General features: G+C 38.0%; 1 protein-coding gene across 1 annotated transcript in view; it reads right to left on the bottom strand.

Moving 5' to 3' along the window:
- Positions 1-26,723, bottom strand: part of Micu1 (mitochondrial calcium uptake 1) — a 157,139-nt gene extending 130,416 nt beyond the window's left edge. Inside the window, exons 1-2 of the mRNA XM_042690321.1 lie at positions 26,624-26,723; positions 1,929-2,090 (exon numbers count right to left, since the gene is read on the bottom strand). Of these exons, the coding sequence (XP_042546255.1) occupies positions 1,929-2,089 (161 nt within the window). The 5' untranslated portion in view covers position 2,090; positions 26,624-26,723. The remainder of the gene's footprint in view (positions 1-1,928; positions 2,091-26,623) is intronic.
- Positions 26,724-27,059: the final 336 nt, after the last annotated feature.

The raw sequence follows: 27,059 nt of genomic DNA, 5'->3' as shown, positions 1-27,059 counted from the left end.
AGTTTAGGGAGGTAAAGAAAGATCTGGAAATGGATGGGAGAGAGAAGAGTATTTAGTTTTTAGTACGTCATTAGTATAGCAATTCATTTTGCAAGATGAAGTTTAGATCTGTCACAATGATGTGAACATATCTGACATGACTGAAGTATATACTTAAAAATGATTAAGACAGCTAATTTTTTCTGTGAAAGCTATCTGTTTATAATATTGTAATTTTGATTTACACTTACAGATTTGTCTCAACATGTTTTTACAACCATAACTCAAGAAAAGCTAATCTTTTCATTTACTAAAAATTTCCCACGCTTAAAAAGATAGTCAATTTTGTTATATGTCTCTTAGTACATTAAAGAAAGCACATGAATAGCAGGTTGTGGTGGCTCATGCCTATAATCCTAGAGACTCAGGAGGCTAAGATAGGGCATAAACGACTATCCTGGCACTGATATCAGAGAAGACTTGACTTAAAAACTGAGGCTAGAGAGCAAGGCAGAATGTAGATCTGGTTCCAAAATCAGCTTGAGAAATGGAAAAAGTTCCCAGTTTATTTTGATATTAGAATTAATTCAGCTCATGTTTCAAATGAAGATACAATACTGAACTGAATTACATTAAAAATTACTCAGGGCTGTAACAATTTTTTGTTGTTCATTTATTTTCATTGCTTATTCTTTACTGTGCTTGATATGGTTCCCACTTAGGAAAAATAAATGTGTTCATTTTACTTGGGAAAAGGAACTGCTTACTTCTAAGTACTGAAATGATGAACAGACAAATCAACAACTACAGTATAGTAGTTGACAGGACAAGTAGAACAGTAAGGATAAAAAAGACATGAACCACAGTGTTAGCCAACTTAACCTAATTAATTTATAAAGCACTCCACCAAATAATAGCACAATATATACTTGTTTGAAATGTACATATAACATGTATCATGTTATATATAAACTTAAGAGAAAGAAAATTAGCCAGGCGCTGGTGACTTACACCTATAATCCTAGCTACTCAGAAGACTGACATCTGATGACTGTGGTTCAAAGTGAGCCTGGGCAGAAAAGTCCCCAGGAGACTCTAATCTCCAATTAACCACTCAAAAACTGGAAGTGACACTGTGGCTCAAAGTGGTAGAGCACTAGCCTTGAGCAAAAGAGCTCAGAGACAGCGCACAGTTTAAGCCCCATGACCACTACCACCACCAACAACAAAAATAAAATTATATAAATTATTTCTCTTTTTGGTTGTGGTGGCACACCAGCTGATTATGTCTTTAATCCCAGTACATAGGAGGCTGAAGCAGAAGAATCACGAATTTGAGAGCAGTCTGGGCAACACAGAGAGATCTTAGTTAAAACAAAAAAATACTCATCTACCTCTGAGCACAACAGAAATAAACTCTCTCTCTCTCTCTCTCTCTACCTATATATATAGTTTATATACTATGTACTATATATTCTATGTATATTATATAAATTATATGTAATTAAACTACCGAGTCTTTTGCTCCCTTGTGGCACTGAGGATCAAAGTCAGGGTTTAGCAGTATAGGAGAACTTTCGTGTCATAGCCCCATTTTTTTTTTTTTTGCACCAACATATTCTCTCATTTCCATACATCACCCACCCTTCTATATACCCAATACTATGTACATTGAAAGCTTACTGTGTGTCAAATAATAAGACTAAATACTAAATAAGTCTGCAGAAGACATATATTTTTACAAAAATGTTAGGTACTGTTCTAAGCAATTAAGAAGCAATAACTCACTTACTCTTAATAACTCCTGATTTTACAGAAAGGAAAGCAATGGACAATATTATTAATGCAGAATACTTTGGGCAACAAATAAAATAAGCTAGAAATCAATTTTCTAACATCAAAGAAAACTGAAAGTACATGCTGGAATGAGATTATCAGAACACACTCACCTTTTCCACAAGAGGCCAGTACTTGCAGTTACTGCAGAAGCTCCCAGAAAAGCCACTATCATTAATCTTCGCTTGGTCTGGGTGGGCTGTGATGCCCCATGGTACCATCGAGAGCCCACAGCCAGTTCTGCCAATGCAGAGAGTGAGTTAAGACGAAACATCCTGTGAAAAACCAGCAGAAATGTCACTCTTACCAGGTTGTTGTTGTTGGTGATGGTAGTATCAACAGATGATGGTGAAGGGCTTATTCTGTGGCAGTCATTATGTTTGTGAATTATCACTGAAAGTATTATCCTACTTAATCCTCAGAACAAGTTATTAGCAAGGCTTTCTACTTATAAAACCCAATATGCCAAAGTAAAATGACATAAACCACATGATAACTATAACAGGGAATGATAACCACCACTTAGGAAGCAAAGAGATAGCAGATGTAGGAAATAGCCATTACTTCTAGGATTGACACAGACACCAAGAAAGTACTTCTTTTGTAAAAGCCCAGAGACACCTTGAGCCCAAGCCCCATGACTCACACACAAAAAAAGGTCAGAGACAGTACTCAGTCTCTGAGTTCAATCCCTTATACTAGCAACAAAAAAGAATGAAATAACAAAAGAATGAGAATGAACAAACAAAAGAGAGAGAAAGAGAAGGAGGGAGGGAAGGGAGGACGGAAGGAAGGAAGGAAGGAAGGAAGGAAGGAAGGAAGGAAGGAAGGAAGGAAGGAAGGAAGGAAGGAAGGAAGGAAGAAAGGAAGGCAGGCAGGCAGGCAGGCAGGCAGGCACTGGGTATAATATCTATAATCCTAGCTATCTAGGAAGCAAGATCTGAGGGTCTCAGTTTGGAGACAGTTCAAGCAGACCAATCATTGAGATTCTTATCTCCAATTACTCAGAAAAAAAGCCAGAAATAGAAGGTATGGTTCAAATGGTAGAGTGCCAGCTGTGAGTGAAAAGGCTGAGCAAGAGCCCTAGGCCCTGAGAACATGGCAATACTATTGCTTTTTTTCTTCTCTGGTGTGCACACACACACACACACACACACACACACACACACACACACACGTGGATGGCTAAGGACTGGGATAATACACCCAAGACACTTAATACACACTTGAAGTACAATCAACAAGCAATAAACAGTAAATGCAAAATTAAGGGGGAGTGGGTCAAAAGATCAGGCTGAATCATGGAGCCAGTGGCTCACATTTGTAATCCTAGCAACTCAGGAGGATACAAATATTGTTTAAAGAATAGCCCACTTATTCATTAGCTGTGTAGTGAATAAACTACAAAGAAGCACAGGTAAAGAGCTAACCAAGACATGATGAGTACAACCAGAAAGCCAAAAACCTGTGAACTATAGATAATGCGGGTGGGAATGGGAGGGGGAAACTGGGAGAAAGGAACAGAAGGGGATACATGGTTCAAAAAGAATTGTTCTCATTCCTCATTACCGTTTCCATATAATTGTAACCCCCTCTATATCAACTCTACAATAACAATAAAAAGGTTATAAATCTTTAGGGCTGGATGTTGATGAATGCTTAGTTTAAGTAAGTGTAGAAACCCAAAATAGAGTCAAACAAGAAAATTTCCAGAGAAAATTATCAGATTCCTAACATATGACCAGTAAATGATCAGTACCTAACATATATCAATATGTAAAGGACTGGAGCTGTGGAAGATAGAAAGGGGAAAGAGATTAAAATAATAACACTAAGCAGTATGGTTGAAACTTAACAAGGACTAAGAATGAATCCAGTAACCTAAGATCCAGTCTCAACTCTACTCTTGTGTACTCTGTGGGGGAAAAGTTCACTAACCAGTCAAATGAAAGTACTGCCTAGCATGGGGTATACACAGCTCAGAGGTGGAACAGTGCCTAATAAGCACAAGGACCAGAATTTGACCCCAACACCACATTAGAAAAATGTTCAATGGGGCTGGGAAGGTGGCTCAGTGGTAGAGCGCTTGCCTTGCATGCCTGAGGCCCTGGGTTCAATTCCTCAGCACCACATAAGCAAAGAGAAAAAAAGCCAGAAGTGGTGCTGTGGCTCAAGTGGTAGAGTGATAGCCTTGAGCTGAAGAGCTCAGGGACAGCACCCAGGCCCAGAGTTCAGGCTCCATGAGCAGACCCAAAAAAAAAAAAAAAGTTCAATGTTTCTTTTATTTCTTCAATGCTCTCATGTTTTGTTTTTGTTTTTGTTTTTGTTTTTTTTTTGCTAGTAGAAAACAACAATAACAAAACTTAATCTGTTTCATGGGGAGAAAAACTAAGATCATATCATGTATTCAAGATTGGTTAGTTTTAAAAAATCATTTCTCTGTGTTATGGCACTAGGGAATTTTAAACCTCAGAAGTTCTGAGTTTCAGTAACATTCCATTTAAATTTTGATGCTTGCAACTCAAATGTGTCTTTTCCTCATTTCAATGTTGGCTTTAATCTCATTCCCTAAAGAATACATCAAAAGATATGTATATATATATATATACATATATATATATATATATCTTAGCTAGTAGAATTTTCATAAATGTGAAGTAAATAAGAATCCACTAAGAAAGGCTCTATTATAATTTAATCCTAGCTCTGTGGTGAAGAAAAAGCATAACTGGTTGATGTGTTAAGTTTTGATGAGAAACAGATTTAAGGAGATCAGCTTTCTAGCAGTCCAGAAGAACTAAATAGGCCAATCTGCAACAGTTATAAAGTAATGAAGATTAATAAGCACATTTAATGACATGTGTTAAATTAAGTAAAAAGCAGTACATTGTCTTTCCCAATATTCTGTCACACTTGATGTCCTTTACCCCTATCCCTGCCATAAGACATGCCTCTTAAAAAATATCTTCCATGTTTGTGCAAAAAGATAAAAAGTACTCTAAGAAATGTCAAGGGAGGTAATTGAAAGAAAAGTATCATCTATCCAAAAAGAAACTTCTAGAAAAGATTGTTAGAAACTTGTAATAGTGTATCACTGCTGCATTTTAATACCTATGTTAAGGCTATTAAGCTTATTGCTTTTGGTAAATTTCAGAGTTGCAGAAGTAGGAAATCACTTAAATCAATAAATTTTAGAGATGAAGGCATTAAGCGAATGGTTTACTCAGTTATTTAGTACAAAAATCGTAAGCAGATATTAGCATTTTTTTACTCCCAAATAATCTAAATAGGAAAAAGATGTTATTTGTTCTCAGCAGAATAAACAGGTATGAAAGGAAATTAAAGGAGTAAAGTGCTTGGCTAGCATGCAAAAGGCTCTAGTTTCAATCCCCACCACTGCAAAAATAATAAGTACAAGGACATCAAATGTTCAACTATAGAAAGATCAATAATAATATAACACAAGTATTTAAAAATTTTAATCATAACAGTAAAACATTATAAACTGACAGAAAGCTGAGATAGAGATATAGTAATTCAGTTGGAGAAATAAAAATGAGTCTGAAAACTAAGAAAAGATACTTACTCTCATTCATAATGGGAAAATCCAAATTAACATTATAGTGAGAGGGGCAGAGGTAGATCTCAGTGGTAGAGCACCTCCCTAGCATGCACAAGGCCCTATCTCCAACACTGCAAAGCCAAATACCAAAAGAACTACACTAAGATATTCTTTCTTTACATACCAAGCTAGTAAGATTTCATGGGTTTCAAAACACACTCCACAATGTTACAGAATGTCAGTATGAATAAAATGTTAACTGATACAATCTTTGAAGGGAAATTTGGTAGCAACCATCAAAATTACCTACATAAACTGTAAAAATTGGCCCCCAAATTCCCCTTCTGACAATTCATGCAATTATGTACACATAAGTGGTTAGTCTTTGTATCATAGTTTATAACAGCAAGAGACAATGGACTACTCATCCCCAAAAACAATCAGCAAAACACTAAGCTGGAGGCATGGCTCAAGTGGCAGAGCACTGACCAGAGTACAAAGCTTTGAGTTCAAACTAGTACAAACAATAAAGCAACAACAACAAAACCCAAACTATTAGCCTGAAAATTATTTCAGTCAAGTTTCTGGCTTGGTTGCATCACTGTTTCTAAATGCAAGTCTAAGATATGAAATCTAATAAACATTTTTTTTTATTATTATTGTGAAAATACCACACAGAGGGGTTATAATTACCTGGGAAAGGTAATGAGTACATTTCTTTTTTTTTTTTTTTTGGAGCGGGGGGTCGGGTCATGGGGCCTGAACTCTGGGCCTGGGCGCTGTCCCTCAGCTCTTCAGCTCAAGGCTAGCGCTCTACCACTTGAGCCACAGCACCACTTCCAGCTTTTTTCCTTTTGCTTATGTGGTGCTGAGGAATCGAACCCAGGGCCTCAGGCATGCAAGGCAAGCGCTCTACCACTGAGCCAACTTCCCAGCCCATGAGTACATTTCTTTTCAAGCATTGTTGCCTCCTCCTTTGTTTCCCCTTCCCATCCCTTCCCATCTCTCCCCCCCCCCCCCCACACACACACACATGGGTAATAAACATTATTACTTTTCTAAGCTCTTTCTTGGACCAGCCCTTCTTAAGTTTCAAATGAAAATTCATCTCATTTCATAAAATAATATATGAAATAATTACCACTCTTAAGCCGATGTGTTAGACCATGCCTGCAATCTAGCACTAGAGCGGCTGAAGCAGGAGGATGAAGAGCTTGAGGTCAGACTGGCTATAGAGCAAGATGCTGCCTTAAGAAACAAACAAAAACAAGAACTTGTACAACTGAACAATAAGAAGTTTAGGACTATCTTGGGATATTTTGTCTCAAAAAAGTTGTATTTGGATTTCTTCTTCTGAATCCCTGTAGATTAACATTCTGTACTATGATGCTTTTTAAAGTTGTTTATATATTTATATGTATATAATCTTTAATGTCAATGCATTTGCAGTTATTACCAACAGTAGTAATAAGTCTTACTATTCAATTATACTAGAATAGTTACTCCTCCTAACTACTATTGGCCAGCAATGTAATGAGTGAAAGCTTTCTTTTTTGTTTTTGTTTTGTTTTGGTCAGTCAAGGGGCTTGAACTCTGAGCCTGGGTACTGTCCCTCAGCTCTTCAGCTCAAGGCTAGCACTCTACCACTTGAGCCACTTCCTGTTGGTGATTTATTGAAGATAAGAGTCTCATGGAGTTTCCTGCCTGGGCTGGCTTTGAACCAGGATCCTCAAATTTCAGCCTTCTGAGTAGCTAGGATTAAAGGTGTGAGCCAACGGTGCCTGGCGTGAAAGCTTTGTTTAGAAACTGTATTCTGGAAATCATAGGGTCACTACATCCAAGATTTGTCTGGTTTTAAGAGTTCATTTCAGAAAAACAAAGTGTAAGTGTTTTGTATGTTGGGCGAAACAAGCCATCCTAAATGGTTACAGATGGGATAACATTCTACATTAGTTTCATCAACTTAAGCAAATTTCACATTATCCAAAATGTCCAATTTCCATGATTTCATCTGGGTCATTAGCTAAGTAAGGTATTGTGAGGACACTACAAATGACACAATGATGAGCAAGACATGGTCTCTACCTACAAATACCTTATCATTTGGTAGTGGAGATAAAACAAATAGCATTGTGCAAATCAGAATAATGTACAGGCTAGAAAAACATTACCTGGAATTCAATTGCCCTAGGTTGGGAAGTGGAAAGTGCTCAAGAAAGGCTTCAAAAAAAAAAAGAAAGAAAGAAAGAAAAGAAAGAAAGGCTTCAATAAAGAAAATTTAACTACTTAAAAGCAGGAACAAACTAAGCCCTCTTTTTACAAAAGAATTTGGTAGAAAGTGCTGTTTAGAAACTTCTTAGCCAGGCGCCGGTGGCTCACGCCTGTAATCCTAGCTACTCAGGAGGGTGAGATCTGAGGATCATGGTTCAAAGCCAGCCCGGGCAGAAAAGTCCCTGAAACTCTTATCACCAGAAAACCGGAAGTGACTCTGGAAAACCGGAAGTGGCGCTGTAGCTCAAGTGGTAGAGCCTTGAGCTGAAGAGCTGAGGGACAGCGCCCAAGCCCAGAGTTCAGGCACCATGACCAAAAAAAAAAACAAAAACAAAAAAGAAACTTCTGTCTTTTATCACTAGATGGTGACACACATATGGAATTATGGAAAGGTACCACATATAAAATCCATTATCTTTTTCAGTATTTGTACAAAAAAATGTCACTGTAATATTGCTATAATACAAAATTATTTGCCAGTACCAGAGTTTGAACTCAGGACCTGTGCTTGCTAGACAAAGGGTCTACCCATACCCATAAATAAAAATTTATTTCACTACTATGACACTACTCAAAATGTAGCACTATATTGACAAATTATGACAAATCCATTTAAAATATTTTATTACACCTCTTTAGGATAAAATAAATCAGACTGGAAGTTCTGCACTGAAGATACCAGCATAAACTGCTGAAATACAGTGAAGATTAATGTTCACAACCAGAAAAGATGTGTTTTCCTAGCTCAAAGCAAGGAAAGCTCACATTTCAGCTAAGCCTGCTCTGAGCATTTTCCTAAATAGAGGAGAAAACTTAAGATGATCTGGATGAAAATGTAAAGTTAATTTAATACATATGTCTCTATAATAGTGAAAACAGATAATTAAAGAAACATGAGTCATCTCACAGAATTGTTAGTTTTGACATAGAACTTCTGTACATATTCTTCCTAAAGGATTCTACTGAAAATCAGGCCAGAATTTCCATGGTTCTCTTTTCTATACTTTCCTATACATGCATACATGCACACACACACACACACACACACACACACACACACACACACACAGAGACAGTTATTTTTTTAAGTAATAAAACTTTAAACTTATGTCTCCAGAAGTAAGATGTAAAGAGTGATAATTTCCCATTCTAAAATGTGAAAACAGCCGGGTGCTGATGACTCATGCCTGTAATCCTAGCTACTCAGGAAGCTGAAACTCAAGGATCACAGTTCAAAGCCAGCCTGGGCAGGAAAGTCCATGAGACTTTTATCTCCAATTAACCACCAGAAAACTGGAAGTAGCACTGGGGCTCAAGTGGTAGAGTGCTCACCTTGAGCTGAGGCCCTCAGGAAAAGCGCCTGGGGACAAAGTTCAAGCCCCATGACTGGGGAAAAAAAAAAAAGTGAAAATAGGAGAGAGAATATAAATCAACCAAAGGAACAAGTTAATTTAAAATGAAAATAAATCATCCAAGAAATAATGAACAAAATAATTTTATAAAACCTTCAGAATGTGCTAATGTGTCCAGATCATGGCATTTATTTACTGGTTTGTTTTAGATACAGGGTCTCAATTTAGACTGACCTTGACACATGCATTTCCTGTTTTAGTCTCTGGTGTGTGTCACCACACCTGTCTTAGTATTTAAAATTTCCATAAAAGTCAGTTTTAAGGCAATTTTCAGCTAATCTTGCAAAATAGTTTGTCATAGAGCTTGTTTGTTTTTTTGGTCAGTGATGAAGTTTGAACTTGGGGCCTGGATACTGTCCCTAAGCTCTTTTGCTTAATTCCAGTGCTCTAACACTTTGAGCCACAGCGTCACTTCTGGTTTTTTGGTGGTTAATTGGAGATAAGAGAGTCACGAACTTTCCTGCCTAAGGCTGGCTTTGAACTGTGATCCTCAGCTTTCAGCCTCCTGAGTAGCTAGTATTACAGGTATGAGCCACCAGTGGCTAGCCTGTCATAAGAGTTTTATAGTTGATAAATACTCTCAGTGTCACAGGGAAAATACAACATGAAAAAAAAATCAGCTATTTAATAAGGAAAGTTTAGACATTACTTCAAAGGAAATTAGTGCCAAGAAAGTGTTCATTTACACAAGCTCTAAAGTTAGCATGAGTAAAAATGAAGAGGAACACTCTAAAAGCACTAATGAAAACTTTTTTTTAACCCTTCATTTCCCTCCAACATCTTTGTCTTATGTTCAGTTTTTAAAAAATCTAAAACTAAGATAGATTTTAATTTCAAGTCTTTACTACGTCTCAAACATTTTCTGATCACATTATTATCCTTGTCAGCAAAAAATGGCAGTAACAAAATTTTAACACACAAAAAAATTTCATTTAAGATATTTGTTTAAATACATTTTTCAGCCTAATAAATACTAATCTGAAATTTTCTAAACCTAACTCTCTCAGAATATTAACTACTTGTTGTTGTTGTTGTTGCGTTGGTTGTATGGCTTGAACTCAGGGCCTGAGCTTTTGTGTTCAGGCTAGTGCTCTTCACTAGCACAATGGGTCTATTTCCAGCTTTGGGTAGTTAATTAGAGATGAGTCTTGCAGATTTTCCTGCCTGAGCTGGCTTTAAATTGTGATCCTCAGAGCTTAGCCAGCCACCTCAGAAAATAGGATTACAAGCGTGAGATACTGGCATCCAGCTTAACCTTAATTTTTATCATCAAGTCAAAACATGAAGTTTATTAGGCTGAGGTTTGCTATGACATAAGTATATATGTACACATCTGTGTATATGCATATTATATATATGATTTTAAAACATCAGGTGTAGCTGAGGATAATGGTAGTTTATGTTTTCTAATATTTTCTCCAAAACAACACAGAAAATAAGAGAAAAATAATATTGTAAAAAACCACAGCCAAGGGCTGGGAAGGTGGCTCAGTGGTAGAGCTCTTGCCTTGCATGCCTGAGGCCCTGGGTTCGATTCCTCAGCACCACATAAGCAAAAAGAAAAAAGCTGGAAGTGGCGCTGTGGCTCAAGTGTTAGAGCGCTAGCCTTGAGCTGAAGAGCTGAGGGACAGCGCCCAGGCCCAGAGTTCAGGCCCCACATGACCCACCTCTACTACAGGCTGTGCTGTGAGAAAAGACAAACTGAAAAGTCATGAAGAGGAAAAGTGCCAATGGGGTCTAAGATTGATTTAAAATTACCATAAGGAAAACTTAGTTCACATTAATTTCTGAAAATACTTTTGAAAAGTGTTTGGGTAAATGAGAGAAAATGCTCCAAAGGAAGAGACTTGAAAGTACATGTGATTTGAAAATGCTATCCTGTAATTTTCAGAATAAAGAAAAAATAATCAAACCCTAATTTATATAGGATATAGTACTCTGTGTGTGTGTGTGTGTGTGTGTGTGTACAGTATAATGCCAAAAGAACAAATTGGTAATACAGAATACATTGAAACTCACCAAATAGCAATTGTGCATTTATTGTGTGACAATTATCCCAAAATAAACTAACTTAAAAAATAACCCCCTATTAATGATCGAAAAACTAAATATCAATACACATCCACTTGAAAGGCAAAAATTAAAAGTAGGACCATTGACAAGGATTTGGAGCAATTAGCACTGCCATACTGATAGGAAGTCATGCTGATAGGAGTCAAAATATATAACCACTTGGAAAATATTTTGACAGCATCTCAAAATGTTAAGCATTTTGAGAAATTAACATATATATTGTACAAAAACATACACATGAGTCTTCACAGCATTTATAAGATGAGAAATATGGCCAGATTCAGTGGCCCAAACTGTAATCCTAACTTGGGAGGTAGCGATCTGGGGATTGGGGTTCAAGGATAGTCTGGGCAGAAAAGAAATTCTGGATCATCTATTTCAACCAATGGGTGTGTTGGTGACATCCCAGGCTGGATCCTTGTCATCCCAACTATAAGAAAGCACAATGGCTGGGTGTAGTGGTGCATGCTTGGGAAACACAAATAAGTTAGCAGCTTGGGCCTGCTTAGGCACAAAGCAAGACCCTGACTCAAAGATAACATGCAAAACATGAACTGGACATTAGGAACCTGTCTACTAAGTGCTATACTCTACATTCAATCCTTAGTCATACTTTTTAAAAAGATAGGAAAAATGCAAACAATCTAAAGTCTTGCCAGGAGGCTAAAGGATACACAGATTATGATATATTTGTATAGTAAAATATTAACAATAAAAGGGAATAGGTTGCTGATATCTCCAAAAGCTGGAAATAGTTCCATGTCTATAACAAAATCATTGATTGGTTGGCCAAAGTCAAGCTCTTCAAAGAGCTGAGTCTAATGTACAAAAGGTAGATTTTTTTTAAGGAAATAAGCAAAATACAAAATATTGATCAACAATAATACATTACCTGTACCACTGGGCAGAGTTGGGAAACTATGAGCTTTTCCATTAAATTAAAAGCTCTAAATCTTACTATGCATAGAAATACTAAGTAAAGACAAAATGAAAGATCAATACTTAATAAAAATGGTACCATGCACTTGCTGAGAGCACACCTGTAAGTACTCTTAGGAACACTTTCTTATTATTCTGTTTTCAGACAGGGAGGATGAGGTACATGTAAGACATGACAACTCCATGTTACAACTGAACTGTTAATGGCGTGCTACTCATCATGGTAGTACAGGCCAATCTGTAAGGATAGAGTGTGTGTGTGTGTGTGTGTGTGTGTGTGTGTGTGTGTTTAAAAAGGTATTTCTTACTATATAAATAGCAATTTCAGTGAATTTTGTTTTGTGGGTTGTGGGGCTTGAACTCGGGGCCTGCACACTGTCCCTAAGTATTTTCCCTCAAGGCTAGAGTTCTACCACTTTGAGCCACAGAACCTCTTCTGGTTTTCTGATAGTTAGTAGAGATAAAAATCTCTGGGCTGGGAAGGTGGCTCAGTGGTAAGAGCACTTGCCTTGCATGCCTGAGGCCCTGGGTTCGATTCCTCAGCACTACATAAGCAAAAAGAAAAAAAGCCAGAAGTGGTGCTGTGGCTCAAGTGGTAGAGCGCTAGCCTTGAGCTGAAGAGCTGAGGGACAGTGCCCAGGCCCAGAGTTCAGGCCCCACGACCAGACTCCCCCCCCCCAAAAAAAAAAAATAATCTCATGGACTCTTCTGCCTGGGCTGACTTCCAATGGCAATCTTCAGATATCAGCCTCCAAGCAGCTAGGATTTCAAGTGTGAGCTACTGGCACCCAGCTTTAGTGAAATTATACATACATACATATATATATATATATATATTCTTTTAGAATACACTGTCTATATTTATGTTCTTTCTAGAAACAACTTGCCAGGTTGATAGTAACCTTCAATATTTCACAGGACATATTCCTGCCTTTTTTTTTTAAACCTTTACTCCAAGTTTTAATTTCCCAAGTTTTAATTTTTTGATTTTTGAGAAAAGGTCTTGTTCTTCAACTACCTACTCCTAGTCTTTGAACTTAAATGGTCCTACCACCTTTGCCTCCTGAGTAGCTGGGACTACAGGCACACTGCACCCTGACTAGGCACTTTTTTGTGCATATGCCATTCTGGGGGCTTGAATTCAAGGTCTGGGTGCTAACCCTGAGCTTTTATGCTTAAGGCTAGTGCTCTACCACTTAAGTCACATCTACACTTCCAGTTTTTAAAAATGTGATTAACTGGAGATAAGAGTCTCACAGACTTCCCTTCCTGGAACGCCTTCAAACCACAATCCTCAGATCTTAGCCTAATTAGTAGCTAGGATGATAGGTATAAGCCACTACCACCAAGCATTAGACCAGGTTTTAGAAACCATTTCTCTTGCTTACTAGATGTTGTTATAAACTACAGGATTTAATTAAAGCAAACTTAGAAGAGAACAGACAATATACAGAAATGTATGTACTTTCATATATTTTGTTCTATTTTTGTTTAATGAGTCCCATAAAGTTGAGTATCTTATTTAAGTAATTAATTTGTTCTAGATACTAGCTTGTAATTACCTTGCCCACTTCAGGCCATTAGTTTTGTACTAATTTAGAACTGTGTTTGCATCCTGACTTAGCAATTTTGTGCTTGCAAAAAATAAGGAAGCCGGGGTGCCCGTGGCTCACGCCTGTAATCCTAGCTACTCAGGAGGCTGAGATCTGAGGATCATGGTTCAAAGCCAGCTCGGGCAAGAAAGTCCATGAAACTCTTTAAACACCAGAAAACTGGAAGTGGCGCTGTAGCTCAAGTGGTAGAGCACTAGCCTTGAGCTGAAGAGCTGAGGGACAGCGCTCAGGCCCAGTTCAAGCCCCACAACCGACCCCCCCCCCCCCCAAAAAAAGGATAAGAGCTATGACAAATGGCCATGGTGAGTATTAGGTACGATAATATTTGTAAAAAGCTAAGCATACTGTCAAATACAGACCAAATTGTAAATAAAATTTTGGGGGGAGAGAAGATAACATTAAAAGGATGCAGCATTCTGGGCATGGTAGTGTGTACCTCAGAAGATTAAGGCAGAAGGATTATCATGTGATCCAGCAACTCCACTCCTAGGCATACACATCAAAGAATAAAAACCAAGCACTACTTAAGCAGATACTTGAACCGCAATGTTCATGGCAGTGTAATTCAAAACAGCCAGAAAGTAGAAACAGTCCAATGTCCATCAACAAAAGAATGGATAAACAAAATGTGTAATGTGCAAAAAACAAAAAAAGAAATTGTGGCATATGCTACAACATGGATAAACTTGAGGACATTATAATAAGTAAAAAAATTCAGATACAAAAGACAAAATAGTAATTTGCTGGGCAGTGGTGGTGCACATCTACAATCTTACATCTACATCCTCATTGGGAGAATGAAATCTGAGGATTGCGGTTCGAAGCCAGCCAGGGTAGCAAAGTCTGTGAGACTCTTATCTCCACTAAACTACAAAAAAGATATAAGTGGAGCTGTGGCTCAAGTGGAAGAGTGCTAGCCTTGAGCACAAAAACTCAAGGATAGCACCCAGGCCCAGAATTCAAGCCACAGGACTAGCAAAAAATAAAATAAAAATAAATATGGTAATTCCACTCACATGAGGTGCCTAAAATAGTCAAATTCCTAAGAGACAGAAAATGAATGGTTGTTACCAAAGATGAGGAGGAGGAGACATGGGAAGTCATTATTTAATGTGAACAAAGTTTATGTTTGGGTTGATGAAAAGGTTTTGAAAATGGGCAGTGGCAACAGGCACAAAAAATGGTAAATGTGCTAATGCCACTGAACTGTACACTTAACGTGGTCAAAACATCAATTTAATATTATGTAGATGTTACTGCAGTATAACAAAGGAGAAAAAAAACCTCCAAGCTAGTCCCCAAAGCTTACTGTGAGGAATATGGTAATTGATTTATCATTGATCTGAGATCTAAAATTATAAAAGGACAGAAATTACTAATATAGTATAAAGAGAATTTAATCAAAGGGCTGTTTATAAAGATGTGGGCATAATTAACAAAAACCATTAAGAGATAGTTAAGTATCTGAAAGCCACTAAGCACTAGGGAAGATGGACTCACTGGGTTGTCACTATAGCTTTAGGAGAGAGCAACCTGACATGAGCTAAGCTGTGTGGATACTTGACACAGAGGAATATAGCTAGCACCAACTAGCCAGGAGAGAGCCAAGGAAACATCCAGGTCTCATTCTTCTCTTCTATCTTGGTCAAACGCTACCAGAAATTGGAAGAGGAGAGAAAAAAGCCTGTGGTTATAGAATCTAAAGGTCTACTTCTGTGGGCATAAACTAGGATAGAGAAGATTAGAGAGCAAAAATAAAGGGGCAAGTAGAGAACATCAAGTAAACGAAGTATATTGTTTTATTTTAGCTCTATTTTACTAGTCAAAGGAGGGATCATAACAAATTTATTTTTAGTAAGAATAGTTCCTGCTGCCACAAGAAAGCAGAAAAGTCATTAGATTAAGAAAGGTTTTTGTTTGAAAAAAAGAAAAATTCAATTATTTTTGACAGAGGATTTAATATGCCCCAAAACACTCAAACATAGATTAAATATATACAATATTACATATTACAATATTAAATATATACTACAATATCTCTCTAAAAGAGAGCTTAGAACTGTTCAACATTTCAACATGAAAGGAAATAGGCTAAGGAAGATGATTCTTTAGGTGACTTCCTCAAGAGCACCGAAGCTAGTTACTAGCGAAGTGGGAACAAACCAGATCTAGTAATTGATTGCCATCACCCCATGTTCCAGAAATCAATGTGAGTTTAATACTGGTGAAAGCAACCAGAAACCAAGCTTCAACAAACTGCCTAGGTTTATAAGGTTAGAATGTTTCATTTTGAGCAAGGGAAGGGGTGATATTATCAAAAAATATATAGTCTTTAAACATCATTTTATACGGTCATATGCACATAGCTAAGCTATTGAGCCTTTGTAAAAAAATGTACTCTTTACCTGACTTATATAACTAACCCTTCTGTACATCACCTTTATAATAACAATTTAAAAAGAATGTTTGGGCTGGGAATGTGGCTTAGTAGTAGAGTGCTTGCTTAGCATGCATGAAGCTCTGGATTTGATTCCTCAGAATCATAAACAGAAAAGGCCAGAAGTGGTGCTGTGGATCAAGTGGTAGAGTGCTAGCCTCGAGCAAAAGAAGTTCAGGGACAGTGCCCAGGCCCTGAGTTCATGACCCAGGACTGGGTTGGGGGAGGGGGGAGGTTGAATTAATTTGCAGTGTTTGTCTATATGGTTCTGAAACTCATTTTTATCTGCACAGTATTTAAAAAGCATGATGTTTTCTTTTTTAACTTTATTGTAAAGATGATATACAGAGGGGTTACAGTTACATAGGTCAGGTCATGGATACATTTCTTTTTGAACAGTGCTATCCTCTCGTTTTCACCTGTTTCCTCGCCCCTCCCCCCAACTCTCCTTCCCTCTAACTTGTAAAGTTCATTTCCAACATAGTGTCTAGTTAGTATCACTGTTGCATTGGTTCACCCTTTGTCCTACCATTTCTGTGATTCCCCTTCCTTCCCCAAATCAGATAAACTTATATACAAGACCAAGTATACAGAAATCAAAAACAGTAACAACACTGATTCAAAACTTTGGCAAAGTAGCAGGTTATAAAATTAACCCCCAAAAATCAATGGCTTTTCTGTATGCCAACAATGAAAAAAGTGTGGCTGAAATTAGGAAAGCAACTCCATTTGTAATAGCCCCACAAAAAATAAAATACCTAGGAATTAACTTAACTAAAGAAGTGAAGGACCTCTATGATGAAAACTTTAAAATCTTGAAAAAGGAATCAACACAGAACTTAAAAAATGGCAAAACCTCCCATGCTCCTGGATTGGAAAGATTAACATCGTGAAAATGGCAATACTTCCCAAGGCTATCTACAAATTCAACGCAATACCTATCAAAATTCCACCCTCATTCTTCAAGGAAATAGAAGAGGCAATCCAAAAATTCATATGGAACAATAAAAGACCCCGAATAGCAAAAACGCTCCTCAACGGAAAGAACACTGCTGGAGGAATATCAATACCAAATTTCAAACTCTACTATAAAGCCATAGTAATCAAAACAGCTTGGTATTGGCATAAGAACAGACCTCAGGACCAATGGAATAGAATTGAAAACCCAGAAATGAACCTACAGACCTATAGCCATCTAATCTTTGATAAGGGAGCTAAAACAATACAATGGAAGAAAGACATCCTCTTCAGTAAATGGTGCTGGCAAAATTGGTTAACTACATGTAGAAAACTAAACCTAGATCCTTTTATATCACCCTGCACCAGAATCAACTCCAAATGGATCAAAGACCTTGAACTCAAAGCAGACACTCTGAAAACATTACAGGATGGAATAGGAGAAACCCTAGGTCTCCTTGGCTCAGGCCGAAATTTTCTGAATAGAGACCCGGAAACACAACAAATCAAAGAAAGGTTGGACAAATGGGATTGTATAAGGTTGCAGAGCTTCTGCAGGGCAAATGACATAGCTAGCAAGATCAATAGAAAGCCCACGGATTGGGAGAAGATCTTTACTAGCCATACAACGGACAAGGGTCTCATATCTAAAATATACTTGGAACTCAAAAAATTAAACCACCCAACAACAAATCCTCAAAGAAACAACTGCCCAATAAGTAAGTGGGCGAAAGACTTAAAGAGAAGCTTCTCTGAAGAAGAAAGAAGGATGGCCAATAGACACATGAAGAAATGTTCAACATCCCTAGCCATAAAAGAAATGCAAATCAAAACAACATTGAGATATCACCTCACTCCTGTTAGAACAGCAAAAATCAAGAACTCTAACAACAACAGATGCTGGAGGGGATGTGGACAGAAAGGAACCTTACTTCATTGTTGGTGGGAATGTAAACTTGTTCAACCACTTTGGAAAGCAGTATGGAGGTTCCTCAAAAGACTTCACATAGAACTCCCCTATGACCCAGCAATCCCACTTTTGGGCATTTACCCTAATGTTTACAAAAAAGACCACACTAAAGCTACCAGCACAACTATGTTTATTGCAGCATTATTTACCATAGCTAAGATATGGAACCAACCCAGATGCCCCTCAGTAGATGAATGGATCAAGAAAATGTGGTATATATACACAATGGAATTCTATGCCTCCATCAGAAAGAATGACATTTCCCCATTGGTTAGGAAATGGAAAGGCTTGGAAAAAATTATATTAAGTGAAGTAAGCCAGGCCCAAAGAAACATAGGTCCCATGGTTTCCCTTATTTGCAATATCTAGTATAGGTATGAGGCAAGCGGAAAAGGTCAGATAATGTGATGTTAGGAAAACGAACCCTCAAATATGTATTTTAATGTTTTTGTTTCTTTCATGCATGTGTTTCTAACGCATTTATAAGATTATTTCTTTGTTGCTTTGTATGTCCCTCCCCCACAATGTAACCCCGCTTTCACTATATTTGATGTCAGTATAACATGTGGAGGAGATGGGGACAAACAAGACGTTTAAGGATTCAGGTGGACCTGTTGCAACAATGAGAAGTACAAAATGTCATGTCAAAACCAGCTTTACAATGTCGGTGTGGGGGGGGGGAGGGGGGGTATGATTGGGTGGGGGGGAGGGGGGAGGCTGGGAAGGGAGGTGAAGGGTAAACAAAGGAGGAGGCTGCAATGCTTGGTAAGAAATGTATGCATTATCCTGCCCATGTAATTGTAACCCCTCTGTACAGTATGTTCTCAAATAAAATTAAATTAAATTAAAAAAAAAAACAAAACAGTAACAACAGGAATAAACCAAAGGAACAATAACAACAACAAAAAACCCTACGAACCATATACAAAAAACCCTCTTGTTTCCGTTTCTTGGAGTTCATTTCCATAAGCATCATTATATGTAGTCATATGCACATAGCTATTGAGCTATTGTGATCCTGTGTTAAGAATATCCTAGATATATTCTGATTATTACAAATGAGGGAAGCCAGGCAGGCTGTGTTTCTTTGGGTCTGGTTTGCTTTGCTTAAAATAATTTTGTCCAAGTCTTTCCATTTCCTTATGAATGGGGCGATGTCATTCTTTCTGATGGAAGCATAGAATTCCATTGTGTATATATACCACATTTTCTTAATCCATACTGAGGGTCATGTGGGTTGATTCCATATCTTAGCTATGGTAAATAATGCTGCAATAAGCATAGTTTTAGTGTGGTCTTGTTTGTGGTCTTTTGGGTAATTCATAGGAGTAAGATTGCTGGGTCATATAAGAGCTCTATGTTCAGTCTTTTGAGGAACCTCCATACTGTTTAAAAAGCATTTTTTAAATGGCTTCTTTTCCAGGAGAGATTAGATAAAAATTTTATAGCTTATTATAAAAATGCTAAATAGAAATTTCAAAGAAAACCACTATAAATACCATATGTATACATTATCTAGATTGAAAAATGAACATTTTACCATATTTGCTCCAGCTATTTCTCTATTAAGTTATTATGCTGGACACGTATTAAAAAGTTACAGACAACAGAATATTCTTAAAGGACTTTATAATACTTTCCTACATATGATCATTAGCAAACTTATTCAAAGGTACAAATTTCCTAATAGTTTCTAAGGCCAGACATATTCAAATCCCAAAATTAATAGCTGAGTTTTCAAATCTAGGTCCATTCAAATATCATGTATTACCTATTGTTTTCTCTCTATCTACAATAGTTACTGTATATACAACCTTCCCCCATCTTCTCACAACATTCATTTTCTTATATGTTAAATTATACTGGCTGAGTGTGGTGTGGTACATACTTGTAATACTAGACTGAGAAGACTGAGGCAGGAAGAATTACAAGTTTGAGGACAGCCTGGATAACTAGTATACTATTTTTTTAAAAAAGAATATATATTTATAGATGTGTGTATATGTATATTTGTATACATATATATACACATACATAAAACATGAAATAATCACATCTGTTAGAATACTATTATTTAAAACAAACACAGTGTCCTTGTTGGCAAGGACACTGCTGATAGGAATATAAAATGGTGCAGTCACTTTGGAAACTATATTGCAAACCTCAAAAAAAAAGTTAAGGAGAGCTATCATATGAGTCAGCAACTCCACTTCTGGGTATATATGCAAAAGAATTAAATACAGAGATTAAAACAGATATTGATACAACTCTGCTCACAGCAGCATTATTCAACAATAGCCCAAAGGTGAAGGAGGCCAACTGTCCATAGATGGTTCTCGAATATGTAAAATGTAATATGTACTTACACCATTGTGACCATTATTAAGCATACATTTTAGTGGTTTTATGCACATTCACCATGTTGTGCAAACATACCACAACAGGAGTTTCTGAATACCATATTGCAACATTTTCCATTTTCTGGATCTGAGTAGTTATGGTACAGTTTAAGTTGCTCTCTTTTGCTTTTACTTTTTTGCAAGGAATTTACATGTAAAGGTTTGATCTGAGTCTAATAAGTATTTTTGGTAAGAATTCTGCAGATTATTTTGTATTCTTCATGAGGCTCTTTTCTTTTCTTTTTTTCCGGTCGGGGCCTGAACTCTGGGCCTGGGCGCTGTCCCTCAGCTCTTCACCTCAAGGCTAGCGCTCTACCACTTGAGCCACAGTGCCACTTCTGGCTTTTTTTCCTGCTTATGTGGTGCGGAGGAATCGAACCCAGGGCCTTATGCATGCAAGGCAAGCGCTCTACCACTGAGCCACCTTCCCAGCCCCCATGAGGCTCTTTTCTTCCTTCCTTTTTTTTTTTTTTTTGGTGGTCAGTACTAGAATTTGAACTCAGGGCTTTGTACTTGCTAGGCGGGCACTCTACAGCTTGAACCATGCCTCCTGCCCTTTATGCTCTGATTTTCTTGAAGACAGTCACTTTCGGCACAGGCCAACTAGGGCCACTATTTTCCTATTTGACATTTCCTGCCACAGCCGGGAATGTGCCAGATATGTGCCACTGTACCTACTTCTTTCTGTTGAGATGGACTCTCATTGTTTTGTTGTTGTTTGGTTGGTTGGTTTTATTTAGCCATGACTGGCCTGGAACCATGATCCGCTTGATCTAAGCTCCTTATATAGCTGGAATGGCAGGTGTCCCACTGTGCCCAGCTATTAGTTAAGATGGAGTCTCTAGAATTTTTGCTCAGACTCACCTTCAAATCATGATTCTCCCAATATCAGCTTTCTGAGTAACTATTAAGTAGTCTAGTAATTGAGTAGCTAATAACAGAATGAGCCATGAGTACACAGCTAGTTTTTCTTCTCTTATGTCTAACCTGCTATTAATAAAAATCAGTATATTTTTCCATCTCAGACATTATTTCTAATTCTGAGTTCAGTGCATGTCTTTTTTTTTTAATCTTGTCCATTTAATATGTTCAATCTTTTTTCTAGCTTCTTTAGCATATAGAATACTATTTTTAAAATGTCATTCTAATGGGTATTGGTAAATTTTATGTCATGAAACTTTTGTTTCATTTTGTCTTAATGTGTTGGTACTGGAGGTTGGCTTTTTTGTTCACAACTGATGCTCTACCACTAGTCTCAAAACTTTACTACTTCTTTATAGGAGAAGATCCTGAATTTATCTTTAAGAATAAGAAAATAGGGCCTGGCTCAGATGACAGATTGGCTGCTTAGTTACGTTCAAAGCCCTGAGTTCATTTTTAACATTTTTATTACCAAAAGTCACTATGAATTCTGACTTGAACTTCCCAAATGCTCAACCAGTTTATAGTGGAAAAAAACATGCTACTTTCCATTTAGGATTAAACCTTACTGAGTTCAGGAGTCTCTCAGTAAAATTTCCAGGCCTAAAGTGATAATAATCAGATAAGGCATTCTTCCATTACTTGGGTATTCAACTAATAATTACGTAGTTGAACAAAATCTTCTAGTTTATGGGCAGATATACAGAATTTTTAAATCTGCTAAAATCAAGATAAGCTGAAAAATCTACTTAATTTCTCAGACACATATTTTATTTTATTTTATTGTAAAGGTGTGAACAGAGGGGTTAGTTACATAAGTAGGTAATAAGTACATTTCTTTTTAAACACTGTTACCCCCTCCCTCATTTTCTCCTGCTTACTACTCCCCACTCCCCTTCCCCAACAGCTATGTATTTTAAACACATACATTTTACATTTGTTGGAGTTAAACAATCTGAAATTAGGGAAATAAAATCATATAAGACACAATTCTATAATATGTTGTTATTATTTAGTGGTTAGCAGGATGTGAACTTAATGTCTCAACATTTGCTAGGCAGGTTCTCTAGCTATTACTTGAGCCAAACTCCCAGCCCTTGCGTTTTACTTATTTTTTGGATAGGGTCTTACATTATTGCCCTGCCAACCTCTAATTTCAATCCTCCTACTATTTATGTAGGTGAGATTTGGGGCATACAGCAACATACCTGGTTTACTAATTGATATAGAGGGCTTGATTTTCACCAAGCTGGCCTTGAACTTCAATTCTTCTGCTTTCCCAAAGAGCCAATATTATAAGCATAAGCCAGCAAGCTCTGTCCGCAGTTATTACTGACAATTATATTCAATGAGTACCTTCTACGTTCCAGACACTAGGCACACTAGTTAACGTACTCTTCATAAGAACTTTTGCGATGCATTATTATTTCCATTTTGCAAAAGGAAGAAATTCACGTTCAGAACCATTACATACCCTGCTCAATTTAAGAAATGATAGGGCTGGAATTTAGAACATGGAACTACCTAAACTGAACCCTATGTTGCCAATGTTAGCAATTAAAGTTCAAATGCCATTGACTTGAGCTGCTGACATTTCTTTCAATCAAAAACATGACAGAGAGATAAATGTGTTATTCTAATTACAGTTCTTCTTCAAATATAATAAGCTACCACAATAATGCATAAGGATATAAAACCAGATGTTAATGTTAATTAGTTTTAAAGTTGATACCCAGTAATGGCAAATAGTGATAGTTACGGTATTTTTCACATAATGTTCAAAATGGTGGTTCCTCTGCTGAGACTTTGAACATAGAATAATGAAAAGAATCAAGCATTTAATCTTATTGATTACATATTTTTAAATATTTAAAACATTTTATTTACTGCTTATAAGCTGCAGTTACTTAGCCAAGTTCATCCACAGTAAAAATAGCAATGATCATTGGGTCCAAAGATACGGAATTATGTCTATTTAATATTTGGAGTTAAGTTCTCAGCTCCAAACAAAAATAGAAACAAAAAAAAAAACCCTGCTATAATCAATGTGGACAAACTAGCCAAGTATACAACACACTTTACATCATTAAACCTCAATACTCTAGAGCAAAGGCACTATACCTGTAATAATGAAAGAAATATATGCAAGCAGAAGTGGAGATATGGCTCAAGTGGTAGAGTACCAGCCTTGAGCAAAAAAGTTAAGCAAGAATTCCAGGCCCCTATGTTTAAGCCCCAGTACCAACACCAAAAAATTATTTACAAAATATATATACAATCAAAGAGTTTTAGATTTCATAAGTTAACAAATGATGTTTTTAAAAGCTAAGTCACAACCTAGAGATGAGAATATGATTCTAGTGGTAATAAGTAGGAGTTCAAACTCCAGTACCGCAATAAATAAATAAATATCACATTTTTCACTGCCATAAAATAAAGTTTTTATTTAGCAAGGGGGCAAGGGCAGAAGTGTTCTGAGTAGTAAACCTTTTTTAAATAATTGGTTCTTGGGGCTGGAGGTATGGCTCAAGTGCTATAAAGTGTGAGGCTCTGAGTTTAAACCCCAGTACTACAACTACCAAAAAGAAGAAAAATGGTTCTCATATATAAGTGGAATACATTAAACAACTCTGTGGGCTAGGAAGGTAGCTCAGTGGTAGAGTACTTGCCTTGCATGCATGAAGCCCTGCGTTTGATTCTTCAGCACCACATAAACAGAAAAATCCAGAAGTGGCACTGTGGCTCAAGTGGTAGAGTGCTAATCTTGAGCAAAAGAAGTTCAGGGACAGTGCCCAGGTCCTGAGCTCAAGCCCCAAGACTGGCAAAAAAATAACCAACAAAAAAGGGGGGGAAAAACTCTATATGTAAAAAATGGCTAATACTTAGCAAATGCTACAGTCGTAGTCACAGTAAAATAAAATTGCTCACAATGTAAAACTAAAACTTTAAAGTAGAAAAGTTATGTTTAAAAAAGGCTTCACCACTATATCCATTACATTAGTTCTGTAACATAAAATAATGTAAAATCTCACAGGTTTGTCAGTTAAATATTTCAGCTATAATTTATACAACATTGAATTATGGGAGAAATTATACACCATTAGATATTTTATCTTAAATATATGTAAGTCCATTTCAAGATGCATCCTTTGAGAGTGTAAAGAGTACTAAATAAAGCTGGCCATCCACCTATCTATCTAGAATCCCAACTATTCAGGAGGCTGAGGCAGGAGGATTGGATGAACCCAGGAAATCCAGGCTACCCAGGACTCATAGCAAGACTGTCTCAAAAAATAAACAAAAATCGACTGAATGTAGTAAATATTCCAGTGAACATAAAAAGGCAACAATAAGTGTTTTTATTCTCTTGCTTTGATTTCTTTTTCTTGGTCTTCCCAACATTCCACATTCTCAAAACCAAGATAGGAAGAAAACTTGAGACTGGGCATCGCGGGGGTGGGGGCAGTCTGGGTGGCCGGAAGACGGACAGATAAACGCTGGGCTTGGGCACAGTCCCTGTGCATTTCAGCTCAAGGCAAGCGCTCTACCACTTGAGCCACAGCGCCACTTCCGGTTTTCTGGTGGTTAATTGGAGGTAAAAGTCTCATGGACTTTCCTGCCAAGCTGGCTTTTAACAGTGATCCTCAGATTTCTGCCTCCTCCTGAGTAGCTAGGATAAGCTGGTGGCTCACCAGTGCCCGGATGATTAACTTTTATTCATTGCTATCACTTTTCCCTTTTCTTCCCAGGCAAACATTCTTAAATCTCCATTTTCTGTTACTATTTTGTATTTTATGACTCCCAAGAAGTACGGTTAGGTATCACTGACACTTTTTTGACATAAGTAAGTGGTTAGTGGAAGAGATAATCAAAGATTATTAAAAGTGGTGGCAAGAGTGGAGAGCTGACCAGGTGGCTCATGCCACCACTAGAGTGGCTGAAGCACGAGGTTCATTAGCCTGGGCTACACATGAGACCTTGTCACAAAACAAAACAAAACAAAACAGAACAGAACAGAGTAGGTGAAGGTCAGAATCATCTTCTCACAGACAAGTGGCAGTAGGTTCTAAAATTCTTAGGGTAAGGCAATATTCAACAAACTCATTAACTTTGTCCATACCAGCAAGCCAGCAAGTTGATCATCCTAGCTAACACTTTTGTCTCAAATTTTATCAGTTTGTCATATAGTTCAGGGACCACTTCCATACCAGACCTGAAAGGATGCTGTAACACAAAGCCATTTCCAAGGGGGCAAAAAGTGTGCCGAAATATCTACTTTTAAATGAAGAGAGTTCATGTTCATTTATGTTCTCTCTTTCCAAGGAGAACAAGTATTTTTCAGGCATGTAAAAAGTAAGATAAAGAACCCAATGTGTTTGTTGTTGTTGCTTGTTGGGTATTGCTTTGAGGTTTGTTGTTGTTTTTTTTTTTTAAGAGAAAGAGGGCACAGAATGGGAGTGAGGAAGGGTAAATAAATGCAATCATGCTATTCAGTGTACACTATGTGAAAAATGAACTATGAAAATTGTGAGCAGGGATGGGAGGGGTAAACTGGGGAAGAGCGAAGGAAGGGGTGATATTGTGCAATTAGAAAAAAATATACTCTATCTTATGAAATGGTACTCCTCTGTACAACACCTTAATCATATCGATAAAATTATATTAGGAAAAACCCTAAAAACCCAAGATCACAAGAGATGACAACTTTAAAAACAGTCAGTCTTCAAACTCTCTTCCCAACATTCACATTCTCAAAACCAAGATAGGAAGAAAACTTGAGACTGGGCATCGCGGGGGTGGGGGCAGTCTGGGTGGCCGGAAGACGGACAGATGGACAGAGAATGAGAATGCAAAGGCCCGGGGAAGGACCTGCCTGCCGCCCTAGGTTTTGCTCCTTGACGGTGCCCAGTGATTTTCCATTTCTCTTTCCGACGGGATGATGAGTCTACCTGTTTATCGTAGGTGTCGCCGTAAAGCCCCCAGCCCACGCCTACGAACTCCCGGAGACGCTGTCAGGACTATCAGGGTCCCGGACGCGGGTGCACAAGTTTTCCTGGGACAGGGCTGAGGGACCCGGGATCCCCAAGGGATAGGAGGGCAGGACGCAGGCAGCACCCCAAGCTGAGGGAATCTGCGAGAGACAACTGCCTCACGCGGCCACCCGAATGGCTGGCCTCAAGGGCAGGTGCCCAAGTTGTCCTGCTTCGGTTCCCCTCAAAGGCTTTCTCTTCCCAACGCTGAGTCTTACACTCACCCGTCCGCTCCAGCTTCACCAGCAACTCCGTCAACGCCGCTCGCCTCTGACAACCACAAAGACAGCCCGGATCAGCCTCTCTGTGCTCCTCCCACCATCACGTGACTCGTCCTCCCCGCGAGGCCTGCCGGGATCACGGTGAAAAGACGTGGGCGTGGAAGCTGAGAAAAAAAGAGTAGGGACGGGCAGAGAAGCGAATTGGCCCGGCCTGTGACCACGCCCCCGGAACGCCCCTTCGCCTTTGGGCGGGAAGCAGGCGCGCTCCCGGAAGCTTTAGCCGGCCTTCTGGCTTTCTGTTACCCAGAAGGTATGAGCATTTGTTTAAGAAGGTGTCCTGTCTGCCACCACCCTCGGTGCGTGTTTTGTGCTGGCCAAGTTAAATAGGAGTCAGTCAGTGAAAAGAAAACTGGGCCACAGTGAGGTGAGAAGGTGAGAA

Source organism: Dipodomys spectabilis, unplaced genomic scaffold (genome assembly GCF_019054845.1).
Source record: "Dipodomys spectabilis isolate Male_0828 unplaced genomic scaffold, ASM1905484v1 ptg000136l, whole genome shotgun sequence".
Classification (NCBI taxonomy): domain Eukaryota; kingdom Metazoa; phylum Chordata; class Mammalia; order Rodentia; family Heteromyidae; genus Dipodomys; species Dipodomys spectabilis.
This window is presented reverse-complemented; position numbering and strand designations above follow the sequence as displayed.